The 12,683-nt window shown below is 37.8% G+C and overlaps 1 protein-coding gene across 3 annotated transcripts in view; it reads right to left on the bottom strand.

The window, feature by feature from the left end:
* FMN1 (formin 1) overlaps nucleotides 1–12,683 on the bottom strand; it is a 411,489-nt gene that overhangs the window by 106,401 nt on the left and 292,405 nt on the right. For all 3 annotated transcript variants that reach the window (XM_060096555.1, XM_060096556.1, XM_060096557.1), the window contains one exon: nucleotides 3,057–3,149. In XM_060096555.1, coding sequence (XP_059952538.1) covers nucleotides 3,057–3,149 — 93 coding nt within the window. The remainder of the gene's footprint in view (nucleotides 1–3,056; nucleotides 3,150–12,683) is intronic.

The following is a 12,683-nucleotide window of genomic DNA, read 5'->3' as shown; positions in this document are numbered from 1 at the left end:
CACCACATGACATTGGCAATGTTTAAGATTTATTTTTATATTTTAAAGTTCATTTTAGAATAGTAATTTTCCTCCAAATTCTTTGTGTCTCATTTTGGCTGACTTTGTTTTAAGCATAATTTGAGGCTATTCCTATGTCCTTCCCATCTTCCCTTCCCTCTGTTGGTTAAAGGAGAGGTGACTCTTTTATTCAATTACAGACCTTTCCCCAGTAAGACGGTCCTTGAGAGAGGGACGAGGGGTCTATGGCTCATCTTAGGATCTCCAGCCTCTGTCACAGTGCCTGACACATAGTGGGCTCTGACGAAATACCTTTGAATACCCATTAAGAGGTGAACTAAGCTTGACAATAGTGGTTCTCAACCTGGGCTGCACACTGGGATTACGTGGGGAGTGAAAAAAAAGAAATGCTGATACCTGGTCCCACCCCTAGAGATGCTAGTGGTAGGTCTGGAATTTGGCCCGGTGTTGAAATTTTTAAAATCTCCCCCAGGTGATCCTAGTATGCAGCCAGGGTTGAGAACCACTGCTCTACGGCATTCTTAGAATAGCTTATTGTGGCCACATCCTTGCTTTCCTGACTCAAGGACCAGTTTGCCTCAACTCAATTCCCTCTCTCAGAACAGATCACAGTTTTCTTAAGAAACCTGGTAGAGAAGAAGCTAAAACAGAACTCCCAAGAGTGATTTGCAAATTCCTTTTCCAAGGCATCAAAGAAGCTTTTCAGTGTTCTAAATCTTTTCATATTTATCTTCTCCCAACAAAAAGAAAAAAATTCACAACATAAGTGTTTTAAAATGCTAGCTAATTTGAAGAGAAAGGATCCTAAGGCCACTACAGTATATGAGCCAATAATACCCAGACATACTCATTGCAGAATTTTCTAGATATAGAATAATAGCAATTAAATATAGAAATGGATAGCCGAGATATGGAAGCAACCTAAATGTCCATTGACAGATGAATGGATAAAGAAGATGTGGTACATATATACAGTGGAATGGAATATTACTGAGCCATAAAGAAGAATGAAATAATGCCACTTGCAGTAACATGGATGGACCTAGAGATTATCATACTAAGTGAAGTAAGCCAAAGACAAATATCATATATTGCTTATATGTGGGATCTAAAAAAATGATACGAATGAACTTATTTACAAAACAGAAAGAGACTCACAGACATAGAAAACAAACTTACGATTACCAAAGGAGAAAAACGGGGGAGAGGGATAAATTAGCAGTTTGTGTTTAACATATAACAAAATAGATAAACAACAAGGACCTACTGTATAGCACAGGGAACTATACTCAATCTTTTGTAATAGACTATAAGGGAAAAGAATCTGAAAAGGGATATATATATATATTCACCGTGTTTTATATTCACTGAAACTAACACAATATTGTAAATCAACTAGATTTCAATAAAAATAAAACAAATTTTAAATTTAAACAAATAGAAATGGGAAAAAGAAAGGAATGGAATTGAAATACACATGAGCCTCATTTCAAGTTCCCTATGCATATGTCAAAAGTAGAAATTATTAATTGGGGGTCAGCAAAGGGAAATATTTCGTGCTCTTCTTTAGGCCATTTAGGTTATATTTACATAAAATAATCATAAAGCAATGCATCTACTTTAATAAATCACATATAAAACCTAAGTTTAGCCACATAACCCGTAAGTGTTGGTATTACTATCTGCTCTCAAAATGATACTTGGCCTGATGGCATTTTGGCACTACTTCCATCATATATAAGGTTCAGCTATGGCCAAGAGAGAATTCTGACTTCTGCTTCAACACAAATGAGACCTCATCCAGGAGGAGGGAGCAATGAACTCTGCACCAAGAGACCAGCTGGAATGAAGTTTCTCTGACTCATGGACTGAGAATTTCCCTGCCAATTTCCAAGGTGGTTTGGCCATACTTTATGGATTTACCCTGCTTAATGGTCTTTTGTTGATGGTGTGATATCATGTAGCCTTAGTAATAAATAGAAACAGCATGCTGATATACCCCTAAAGGTTCCTACATGCATTTCCTCTGGCTTTCTAGCAAAGACAAAAGACCCCTCTAACTACCCCACACTTTTTTTTTTCTTTATTGAGATAGTATTGACATATAGCATTAGATTAGTTTCAGGTGTACAACATAATGATTCCATGTACGTATATATGGTGAAATGATCATCACAATAAGTCTAGTTAACATCTGTCAGCATGCAGAGTTACACATTTTTTTCTTATAATGAGAACTTTTAAGATCTACTCTCTTAGCAACTTTCAAATATACAATACAGTATTATTAACTACAGTCACCATCCTGTAAATCACGTTCCCCATGACCTATTATTTTATAATTGGAAACTGTGCCCCACACTTATTTTTGTTTTATATCTAGGCTGAATTTGAGAAACCAGAATAGGAAATATCCAAAAGGCGTTAAACTTTCACGTTCACTACCAGGGCTCAACAAAAGTTCCCTAGTCCTGCCAAAACCATGGAGGAAGGGATATAACTCGGTAAGATTTTTAAGTCAGTACTGGGTCTCATGCATATCACTTCCACCCGCTAACCCCAGAGGGCTGACGGTTGCCAAGTGATTGGATGTGTGACATTCACCTGGCCCCAATTTTCCTTTCTGAAAAGAATGGAAAATACAACACAAGTTTTCAAGTTGCTATACTCGTAAAACCAGAAAGATAATCACCATCCGCCTGCACAACTGCATAAGCCTTGCATGGACATCATCTGTCAGTTAACAGGGACTGAGGATCCTCTGGGGATCCATGAAGAGACAAAGAGAGAAAGCCTTCTCTCGCAAAGTTTACAGAAACAGGAGTGACGTTAAAGGATTTAAAATCTCACAGCAGATTTAAAAGGTGATATAAAGGTTACAGGACAACTCCATCTAAGTTGAGTACGGCTCCACCATGGGAAGATGGTCTAATGGAATCATCGGAGCTGCCGGTGCTCAGGCGGGATGCACAGGGCAGTAGGTGTCAGAGAAACATGGAGAAAGGAAGGACGTTTAAGAACGTCACACCTCCTACCTTTCTGGAAGAACTCTTTGAGTCTGTCCTTGAACGGCTGCAGATACTCCTTTGGTGACTCCTTACACACCACTGCCATCTGTTTCTCACTTGCTGTGAAGAGAAGGTGGCAATTAGACTTCCTCGAGAACACGGATTTGCTGAACTTGTGCTCTGTGTTCTGCACTTGGGTATTAATAGTGCAAAATCCTTATCCATCATGGTTTATCCAAATTACAGGGGAGAGAGCAGAAACAAACAAATAATTAGCTCACTTTACACCTTTCTTCAGGAACAGGGAAATGCATCACCTTCAAGTTTTTTTTTTTTTTTTTTTTTAGAGACACGGCAAAACCTCTGACTTGGGACAGGTGAATTACTCCGCTTTTGGTCTCTCCAAAATAGAGGCAAGAACTACTCAAGGACTAGTTCTAGGGAATTAAGGGCCCAGACCCTCTTCAGATTCATACTCTAAAAGTGGAGCTTAAAATAGATGTTGCAGAAATTTTCACCAAACTGGCAATTCCTCAAGGTGACACCCACATCCCAGCACGAGAACTAACCCCAGGTTAGGGAGGACCGAATCCCTCTTCTCTGCCGTTCACCTCCCCTTCCCATTAACACATGTGAAACATTTTATACGTAATTTACTTCAGACAGGTTATCTGGAATTTATAAGAGGTTGCTCTTTTTGATAATCAAGGCCCCTCAAATTAGACAGTTCTGACTTGGTGACATGGAGACCACAATAAACCATAGTTCACCGTCATAAAAAGCAGTTAACCCAGGCAAGAGGCATTTTCTCAAGGTTTCTGTATGTTTGTGCCAGTGGCAGAAATGCATTGGGTAAAAAAAAGGCTTCATTTCTCCAAAGCTAGAGCTGAGTCATGATCACTTCTGTCTGTTGATCATGGCCAGAAATTACTGACATGTCCTTATTCAAGAGAATCTATTAAAGCATTAGATTTTCGCCTGGAAATCATGCCACCTGGTTCAAAAAATAGAGAGAGATATATTCTTGGAGGAATTTACAGAAGCACAGAGGTAAGGCATTTTGGACGAAGATGGTTAGAAAGGATTCCTTTATTTATGTTGGGAAATTTGTATACAAGAACTTGGTGTTTCCAAAACTAGCACCCCAGAATGTTTACTATGTAAGGCAATCCACAAGCACATCAGCACTGAAGCACAAAAAAGGCAAAAGAGGTCACTCAAGGGTCCCTTGAAATTAGCTGCCTGACACTTTCTCTTACAATATTGCCAACTAGATGGCTGAAATACTAGGCAACTCTAGGAGACTACCAGATTGTGCTCACGATGAAAGCATGATGTGAGGGAACTCTGTCAAGTTCAGCATCAGCTACATTCCCAGAATCAGCTCCAGGGATTCCCACCTGAGATCATGAGGCTGATCACAGGACATAAGGGCCTAAGTTTAGGCTCTTCCTATTGACAATGTTATTTTCTAAAAGTTTTTAATAGAGTTTATTTTGAATATCTGTGATTAGCTATTCTGATAACCATACCAGTGCTATCTAGGAAACCCTGTCCATTGGGACACAAAGACTCATTTCTTTTTTAAAAATGATCTATCTTACCTGGAACAAATTCCTAAAAACCAGCCAAAACCATCATTTCAAAACACTCCTTTTTTCCCCCCCTACATTTTTACCTTTATTTTTCAGTGTATTTGTCCTTTCTACAATGACTACTTAATAATTTTCTACTATTATCAGATTTCCCTTTACCTCTTTCCTAGTAGATGGGCCTGTGGCCAAATGATAAGTACCTCCCTTCCCACCGCTATTCTGTTCTCAAAATAATGGCTTTGGGCTAGAGTGATGTCAGGGACAGAGAGAAGAGGGACAGGGTATATAGAGCTGGAATATATTTCGGAGGTAGAACAAATTGCTGATGCAGTCGATGTAAAGTTGAGGGAGAGGAAGGATGAGCAAGGTGTGGCTGGAAGTGCCATTTACTGAGATGGGGGAGAGGTGAGTGTATTATTTTTTTTGTTCTGTTCTTTTCTTTTGTTTTAAGGGAGAGGAGATCAAAAGTTAACTTTGAAACTTGTTTTCCCTGGTCTCTGTGAATTACAAGGCAAGATCATCCACTGAAAACAAAGAGGGAAAGTTACACAAAAAAGATGAAACTCTTAATGGGTTCTTGTTGCTCATTCAACTGAATTCAAACTCCCAGGCCTGAGTTTTAAGGCCTTTTCCATGATGGTACCATTCTACCTTTCAGTTCTATTTCCCCATATATTTGATCAATGAAATCAAAATTATGCAATGTTTCCAACTTATATAAACCAGTGTTCCCAGTTCCATGCCCTCATTCATGTGGTTCTCTGCCCATCCTGCTCTCATCCCAAACATACCTTCTACCGCATTTGGCAAAGTCCTGTTCATCCTAAAAAAGTTTCTCTGAGAGGCTGCCACCACCATAAAACCTTTCCAATCCAAAGATTTTGCATCTTTCAAACATCTGCCTTCCAGAGAGCATTTATGTTTTACCTTTAATTATATTTAGTTGTGTATTTCTATTAATCCCTGCAAAGCCATCATGCAGGATTCATTTCCTCATCTCCAAACATCTCCAGAGACCTCCATGCATACCTGGCCAAAGCATCAGATCTCCTCCCCTTAACTAGCTTCTTGTGCAGAGGAATGTGGAAAAAAAATTAGCAATGCTGACCCAGACACCGAGTGGGCTCTCCAGGGGTGCAGTATGACCTCCTTGTCTCTTTACTCTTTTCCTTCCTTCCCAGGAAGGTACATCAAAGGGTCCTAGTCTCTTCATTCACAAACCCTGTGACTGTCCCAAGCTGATGTGAAAGGGCTCAGTGTATTTTAAAGACCCTCCCCACCCCCAAAACATCCACCACTTCAAGCGGTAAGGCACAAGAAGGTAGTAAAGATCATTCTCCTGACTGAGCGGTTATGACAGCCGGCCTAGAAGCAGGAGATTGGTCAGACACACTTTGGAAGAGGCCTGCTTTCAAGAATCTACATTTTTCAACGAACTTTCATGACCACATAAGCTTTTCTGATGATATCCAGCCATGATTCTGAGAACACAGGAAGCCATATTTATTCTCACAATATAAATTGGGAGAGGCTTTTAAATTCTTTAGCCCTCTACTACATTCAAATTCCAACAATTCCATTTATAGAGAACTATTTTTCACGAACACAAATAATATATGGTGAGGCCTGCATTTTGGTAAGAGGACATACTTGAAGCCGTGACAGTAATTTCTTCAAGGTTATTTCTCCCTAGCAAACGCAAAGCCCAAGGCAGAGCTTCTTTTCCTAAATACACAAGCAAAGCCTCCATCTCTGCCTGAATTAAAAGGGCTGATCACTGCAGCTCTCCCTTTGTCCTATCTGTGCTGACAGAGCCCATGGGGTCCATCAAACTGCCCAGATTTTATGAGGCCAGGTAGTCGTATGGCAAAGGGCTCGTGCTTGGATCGAGACCTACCTGAGTGCAGGTGGGCTATAGCTTTTCTCATCTGCAAAATGGGGACCCCCTTCCTCATAGGCAAGATATACGAATTGTGAGATAATGCATGTAAAGTGGTTTGCAAAATGCCTGGCGCTAGCAAGTGGTCTCGTATTCATTATTTGTCACTTTTATGCCTTTGGTTGAAACATGTCATAGCCAGAACAGCAAGAGAGTCATGGCTAGGGATTATGTGCTACAAATTCTATACTCTATTTACAAAAATATGCCCCAGTGCAAATCTTCTGTTTGGAACAAAGAGATAATGATTTTCCCTTGCTGATGTTCCACCACCCACTATGAGAATTCAAGGAAGAAACTGCTGGAGAAAGATGAAGCAAAATGTGAAGCAAGTGCCCTGGGCCTCCGAGCTTCATGGTTTTGAAATAAGAAACACTGAAACCAGCGCAAAGGAGAGCAGCTCCCCTGCTGTGCCCGAGGCCCTCTCTGCACCCCAGTGGGCACAGCCTCCCATGTGGCCTGTTAGAATTAAACTTCTCCACACGATCAAAGCAGAGGGCTGCCCTCTGACTGACTGAGCACAGTCGCACATTCAATGGCCAGGCAGCTTGCCCGCTCCAACTTATTAACTTGGCTTATCCAGGATGCATTCTAGCAGACAAACAGGAGACCTGAAGACTAATTAACAATGACACTGGAGACTGGCAGTACATAAAGGAAAGAGGTCCCTGACAAATTCCCAATGTCATTAATTGTCCAACCAGAAGATGCTTATGCAATATTGCTAGACCACCAAGGTTGCCTCAGACACAGGCTGTGCCAGGAGTTCCAATGTTAAAAGCCAAAGTCACCCAGGTTCTTTCTCTCTCATTTTTCTATTAAATTTGACAGAATTAAAGTACATATTAATTCCTGAAGTTAGTTACTAATAGGTGATCATTGTGAGAGATGAAATATTGAAAACCAATACATAATAAAATAATTGACACTAAATTGAGAGTATTCTCATTTAAAGGCTAAGAGCTTGTGAAGCATTTAAAATATAAAATACAGCATATAAAATATAGCCAATACTTTATAATAACTATAAATGGAGTATAATCTTTAAAATTGTGGGTCACTACATTGTATACCTGAAACTTATATAACATTGTACATCAACTATACCTCAATGAAAAAATTAAAAAAATAGGTTAAGTGCTTGTGAAGCATTTTAGAGAAAGATACAGCTTTGAATGTTTTAAGATTTCAGATACTAGACTGGTTAGGTCATAAGTGGTTGTCTGTTTTTTTGGTTTTTGACCTTTAAGAACAAGGAATAAAGTTTATTGAGTAACTGAAAAAGCATGGGTAGGTTATAAGGATACAGAGGCAAGGCCCAGATATAATTCATCAAAATGTAATACATGTTTAATCATTTTAACAGCTCAAATGTATATGCGCATTTTTAGGAATATATGGCGCATTTCTCTTGCTGTATGAGTTGAAGGACCTATGGGCTTGGTAATGAAGTCAGAATACATTTTTAGAGAAAAGGAAAGATGTATCTAGGCTCTGCTTTTTAACTCTGGGATTCTCTCTTTTCTCTTCTGTTGACCTAATTCCTACCCAACCCCTCCATGGTTCTGTGCCAGTTCTACCTGTTCTTCAGTTTTATAAGAACTGTCCTTTCCCCGAGCACCATGCTCAAAGGACCACCATAGAGGATTGCTGAAGCAACATAAAGAACTGAGAGACTATGAACAACTATATGCCAATAAAATGGACAACCTAGAAAAAATGGACAAATTTCTAGAAATGTACAATCTCCCAAGACTGAACCAGGAAGAAACAGAAAATATGAACAGACCAATTACCAGTAATGAAAGTAAGACAATAATAAAAAATAATTCCCAGCAAACAGAAGTCCAGGACCAAATAGCTTCACAGATGAATTCTACCAAACATTTAGAGAAGAGCTAACATCTATCCTTCTCTATTACCCAACCCCCCCAAAAAAATGCAGAGGAAGGAATCTTTCCAAACTCATTCTACAAGATCAGCATCATTCAGATATCAAAACCAGACAAAGATATAACACACACAAAAAAATTACAGGCCAGTATCACTGATAAATATAGATGCAAAAATCCTCAACAAAATATTAGCAAACTGAATCCAACAATACATGAAAAGGATCATTCACCATGATCAAGTGGGATTTATCTCAGGGCAAGGATTTTTCACTATCTGCAGAGTGATCAATATGATACACCACATTAACAAATTTAAGAATAAAAACTATATCATTATTTCAACAGATGCAGAAAAAGCTTTTGACAAAATTCAACACCAATTTATGATAAAAAAAACTCTCCAGAAAGTGGATATAGAGGGAACATACTTCAACATAATAAAGGCCATATACTGACAAGCCTACAGCTAACATCATACTCAATGGTGAAAAGCTGAAAGTACTTCCTCCAATATCAGAAACAAGACAAGGATGCCCACTCTCAACACTTTTACTCAATATATTATTGGAAGTCCTCACCACAGCTATTGGGCAAGAAAAGGAAATAAAAGGAATCACAATTGGAAAGGAAGAAGTAAAGCTGTCACTGTTTGCAGATGACATGATACTCTACACAGAAAATCCTAAAGATACCACCAGAAAACTACCAGAGCTCATCAATGAATTTGGTAAAGTTTCAAGATACAAATTTGATACACAGAAATCTACTGAATTTCTACACACTAACAGTAAACTCTCAGAAAGAGAAATTAAGGAAACAATTCCATTTACAATCACATGGAAAAGAATAAAATACCTAGGAATAAACCTACCTAAGGAGGTAAAAGACCTGTACCGAGAAAACTATAAGACACTGATGAAGAAATTGAAGACAACACAACAGATAGAAAGATATACTGTGTTCATGAACTAGAAGAATTCATGTTAAAACAATCACACTACCCAAGGCAATCTACAGACTCAATGTAATCCCTAAAAAAAGGGCACTTCCCATAGAACTAGAACAATAACTTAAAAATTTGTATGGAAACAGAAAAGACCCCAAATAGCCAAAACAATCTTGAGAAAGAAGAACAGAGCTGGAGGAATCATGCTCTCAGACTATACTACAAAGCTACAGTAATCAAGACAGTATGGTACTGGCACAAAAACAGAAATATAGATCAATGGAACAGGATAGAAAGCCCAGAGATAAATCCATGCACATGTGGTCAACTTATCTTTGATAAAGGAGGCGAGAGTATACAATGGAGAAAGGACAGTCTCTTCAATAAGTGGTGCTGGGAAAACTGGACAGCTACATATAAAAGAATGAAACTAGAACATTCTCTAACACCATATACAAAAATAAACTCAAAATGGATTAAAGACCTAAATGTAAGACTGGAAACCATAAAACTCCTAGAAGAAAACATAGGCAGAACATTCCTTGACATAAATTGTAGCAATATTTTTTGGATCTGTCTCCTAAAGCAAAGACATTAAATGCAAAAATAAACAAATGGGACCTAATTAAAAGGTTTTGCACAGCAAGGGAAACCACTGACAAAACAAAAAGACAACCTACTGAATGGGAGAAAAATATTTGCCAGTGATATGACTGATAAAGGGTTAATATCTAAAATATATGAACAGCTCATACAACATCACAAAACCAAACAACTCAATTTAAAAAATGGGCAGAAGACCTGAATAGACATTCTTCCAAAGAAGAAATACAGATGGCCAACAGGCATATGAAAAGATGCTCAACATTGTTAAGCATCAGAGAAATGCAAATTAAAACCACAATGAGATATTCCCTCACACTTGTCAGAATGGCAATCATCAAAAAGACCATAAATAACAAATGTTGGTGAAGATGTAGAAAAAAGGGAACCCTCATACTGTTGGTGGGAATGTAAATTGGTGCAGCCACTATGGAAAACAATATGAAGGTTCCTCAAAAAACTAAAAATAGAACTAGCATATGACCCACCAATTCCACCCCTGGGTATTTATCCGAAAAAAACAAGAACACTTATTCTAAAAGATACACGCACCACAATGTTCATAGCAGCATTATTTACAACTGCCAAGATATGAAAGCAACCTAAGTGTCCATCAACAGACAGATGGATGAAGAAGATGTAGCATATATACAATGGAATTCAACACAGCCATAAAAAGAATAAAGTTTTGAAATTATGCCATTTGCAGGGTATTATGTTAAGTGAATTAAGTCAGACAGAGAAAGACAAATATACAATATGATATCATTTATATGTGGAATTTAAAAATATAAAACCACCTAGTGAAGATAACAAAAAAAAGAAACAGACTCACAGATATGGAAAACAAGCTAGTGGTTACCAGTGGGGAGAGGGAAGAGGGGAGGGGCAAAATAGGGGAAGGGGATTTAGAGGTACAAACTACTATGTATAAAATAAAAAAGCTGCAAGGATATATATATATATATAGATATATATATCTATATATATATATATATCTATATATATATATATATATATATATACAGAGAGAGAGAGAGAGAGTACAATATAGGGGATATAGCCAATATTTTATAATAAATGAAATATAACCTTTAAAGATTGTGAATCACTATGTTGTACACCTGAAACTTATATAATATTGTACATCAAGTACAGTTCAATAAAAAGAAAGTGATTTAAAAAAAAGAACTAAGAGACTAACACAAACTAAAGCAAATGTTTGTGGTAACATCAATGGGGTTTATGTGAGAGATACAAATCAGGGTTAGATTATAAAGGGCATAGAACGCTAGGAGTTCATTCTAAAGAAATTCATTCAATAAATATATCAATTCACCAAATAGCTATTGCATGCCAACTATGTGCCACAAACTGTACTCGGTACTGGGGATACATCAGTGAGAAAAAAAAAGACTAAAACCTATGCCCTCAGACATTGTAGTGAATAGGTCACCAACAAAATTTCTCAATGGGAATGGCACATAGTAATTATTGTTTTTCGTAATTTGAACTGCACGCAAACACGTGAATTATATCCTTTCATACTGTATTTCAAGGCCTGTCTTTAGTAACAGCAGGACAGTATAGTGTTCTTCCTAGTGCTTTTCACATCAAGCAACATACACATACATACACACACACACACGCACAGAGCTTTAAGTTTTCTGACCAAAACATACGTTTAACAAAATAAATTTTAAAACAAATTCAGAAATCAAAATAGCAGTATTAGCATGATGAACCTACACAATGTTTTTTCATGGTACTGGCCTTGAACTGAATGGTTAGGGGATTACATTAAATCCAATGTATTAAAATAGAAATAAAAAGGCGTTGATCTGGCTGCAATTTGGGGACTTCTATAGAGGGTGAAAATCATACATAAAATCAGTAAAATATTAGGAATTTTAAAAATTTGCTTGTTAAAGGTTTGGCACAAATGAGAATGCTACTTTGTGGCTATATTCTGTATGTTCATTTTTTTTTAAGGCTACAAAAAGGAAGATTTCAACTCAATTTAAGTCAAAAACAAATGACAAAAACTGGAAATAGAAAGTGCCTATTTCATGTTCTTGGGTTCTGATGCTGGATATGGGGGGCATTTATGGCTGAGCATGGTGGGGTCATGAGTGGTGTTATAGGAAATTCTGGGGCTAGGGTGGGGTGCAGGGCAAACAGAAAATCTACCCTAAAAAAGAATTCTGTATAGATTAGATTTCAAAGGGAACCAACTGCTAGATTCATTTTCTGCTAAATAGACCCCCAAAACCCAAATTTCTGGGCTGAAATCAGACAAATGTGCATTAATGACCCTTGTATGGACAACCTGTATGTAATCAAAGGTGTCTTCACTCATTATCCTTTGTTTGGGGATTCCGTTGATATAATTACCATGTCCAAATTATTCCTCCTAGTGACTCTATGCATCCAAAGGCAAAGATCTGTATCCAAAGTAGTCAAAAATCTTGAATGGGCAACTGGGTATTAGGAGTAGAGACCTTAGATGCATGGTACCTGGGTTAGAATGTTACCTCAGAATAATGTAGAGGCATAGATGGATTTACACACACTAGTGCTACTTTGTATCTGTACACGCACTGTGTCTATGCCTCAAAAGTCAATTAGAACATTATGCTAAGTGAAAGAAACCAGTCACAGAGGACCACACACTGT

This window comes from Mesoplodon densirostris, chromosome 4 (assembly GCF_025265405.1).
Source record: "Mesoplodon densirostris isolate mMesDen1 chromosome 4, mMesDen1 primary haplotype, whole genome shotgun sequence".
Lineage (NCBI taxonomy): Eukaryota > Metazoa > Chordata > Mammalia > Artiodactyla > Ziphiidae > Mesoplodon > Mesoplodon densirostris.
Note: the sequence above shows the minus strand (reverse complement) of the source record. Positions and strands in the feature narration are given on the sequence as shown.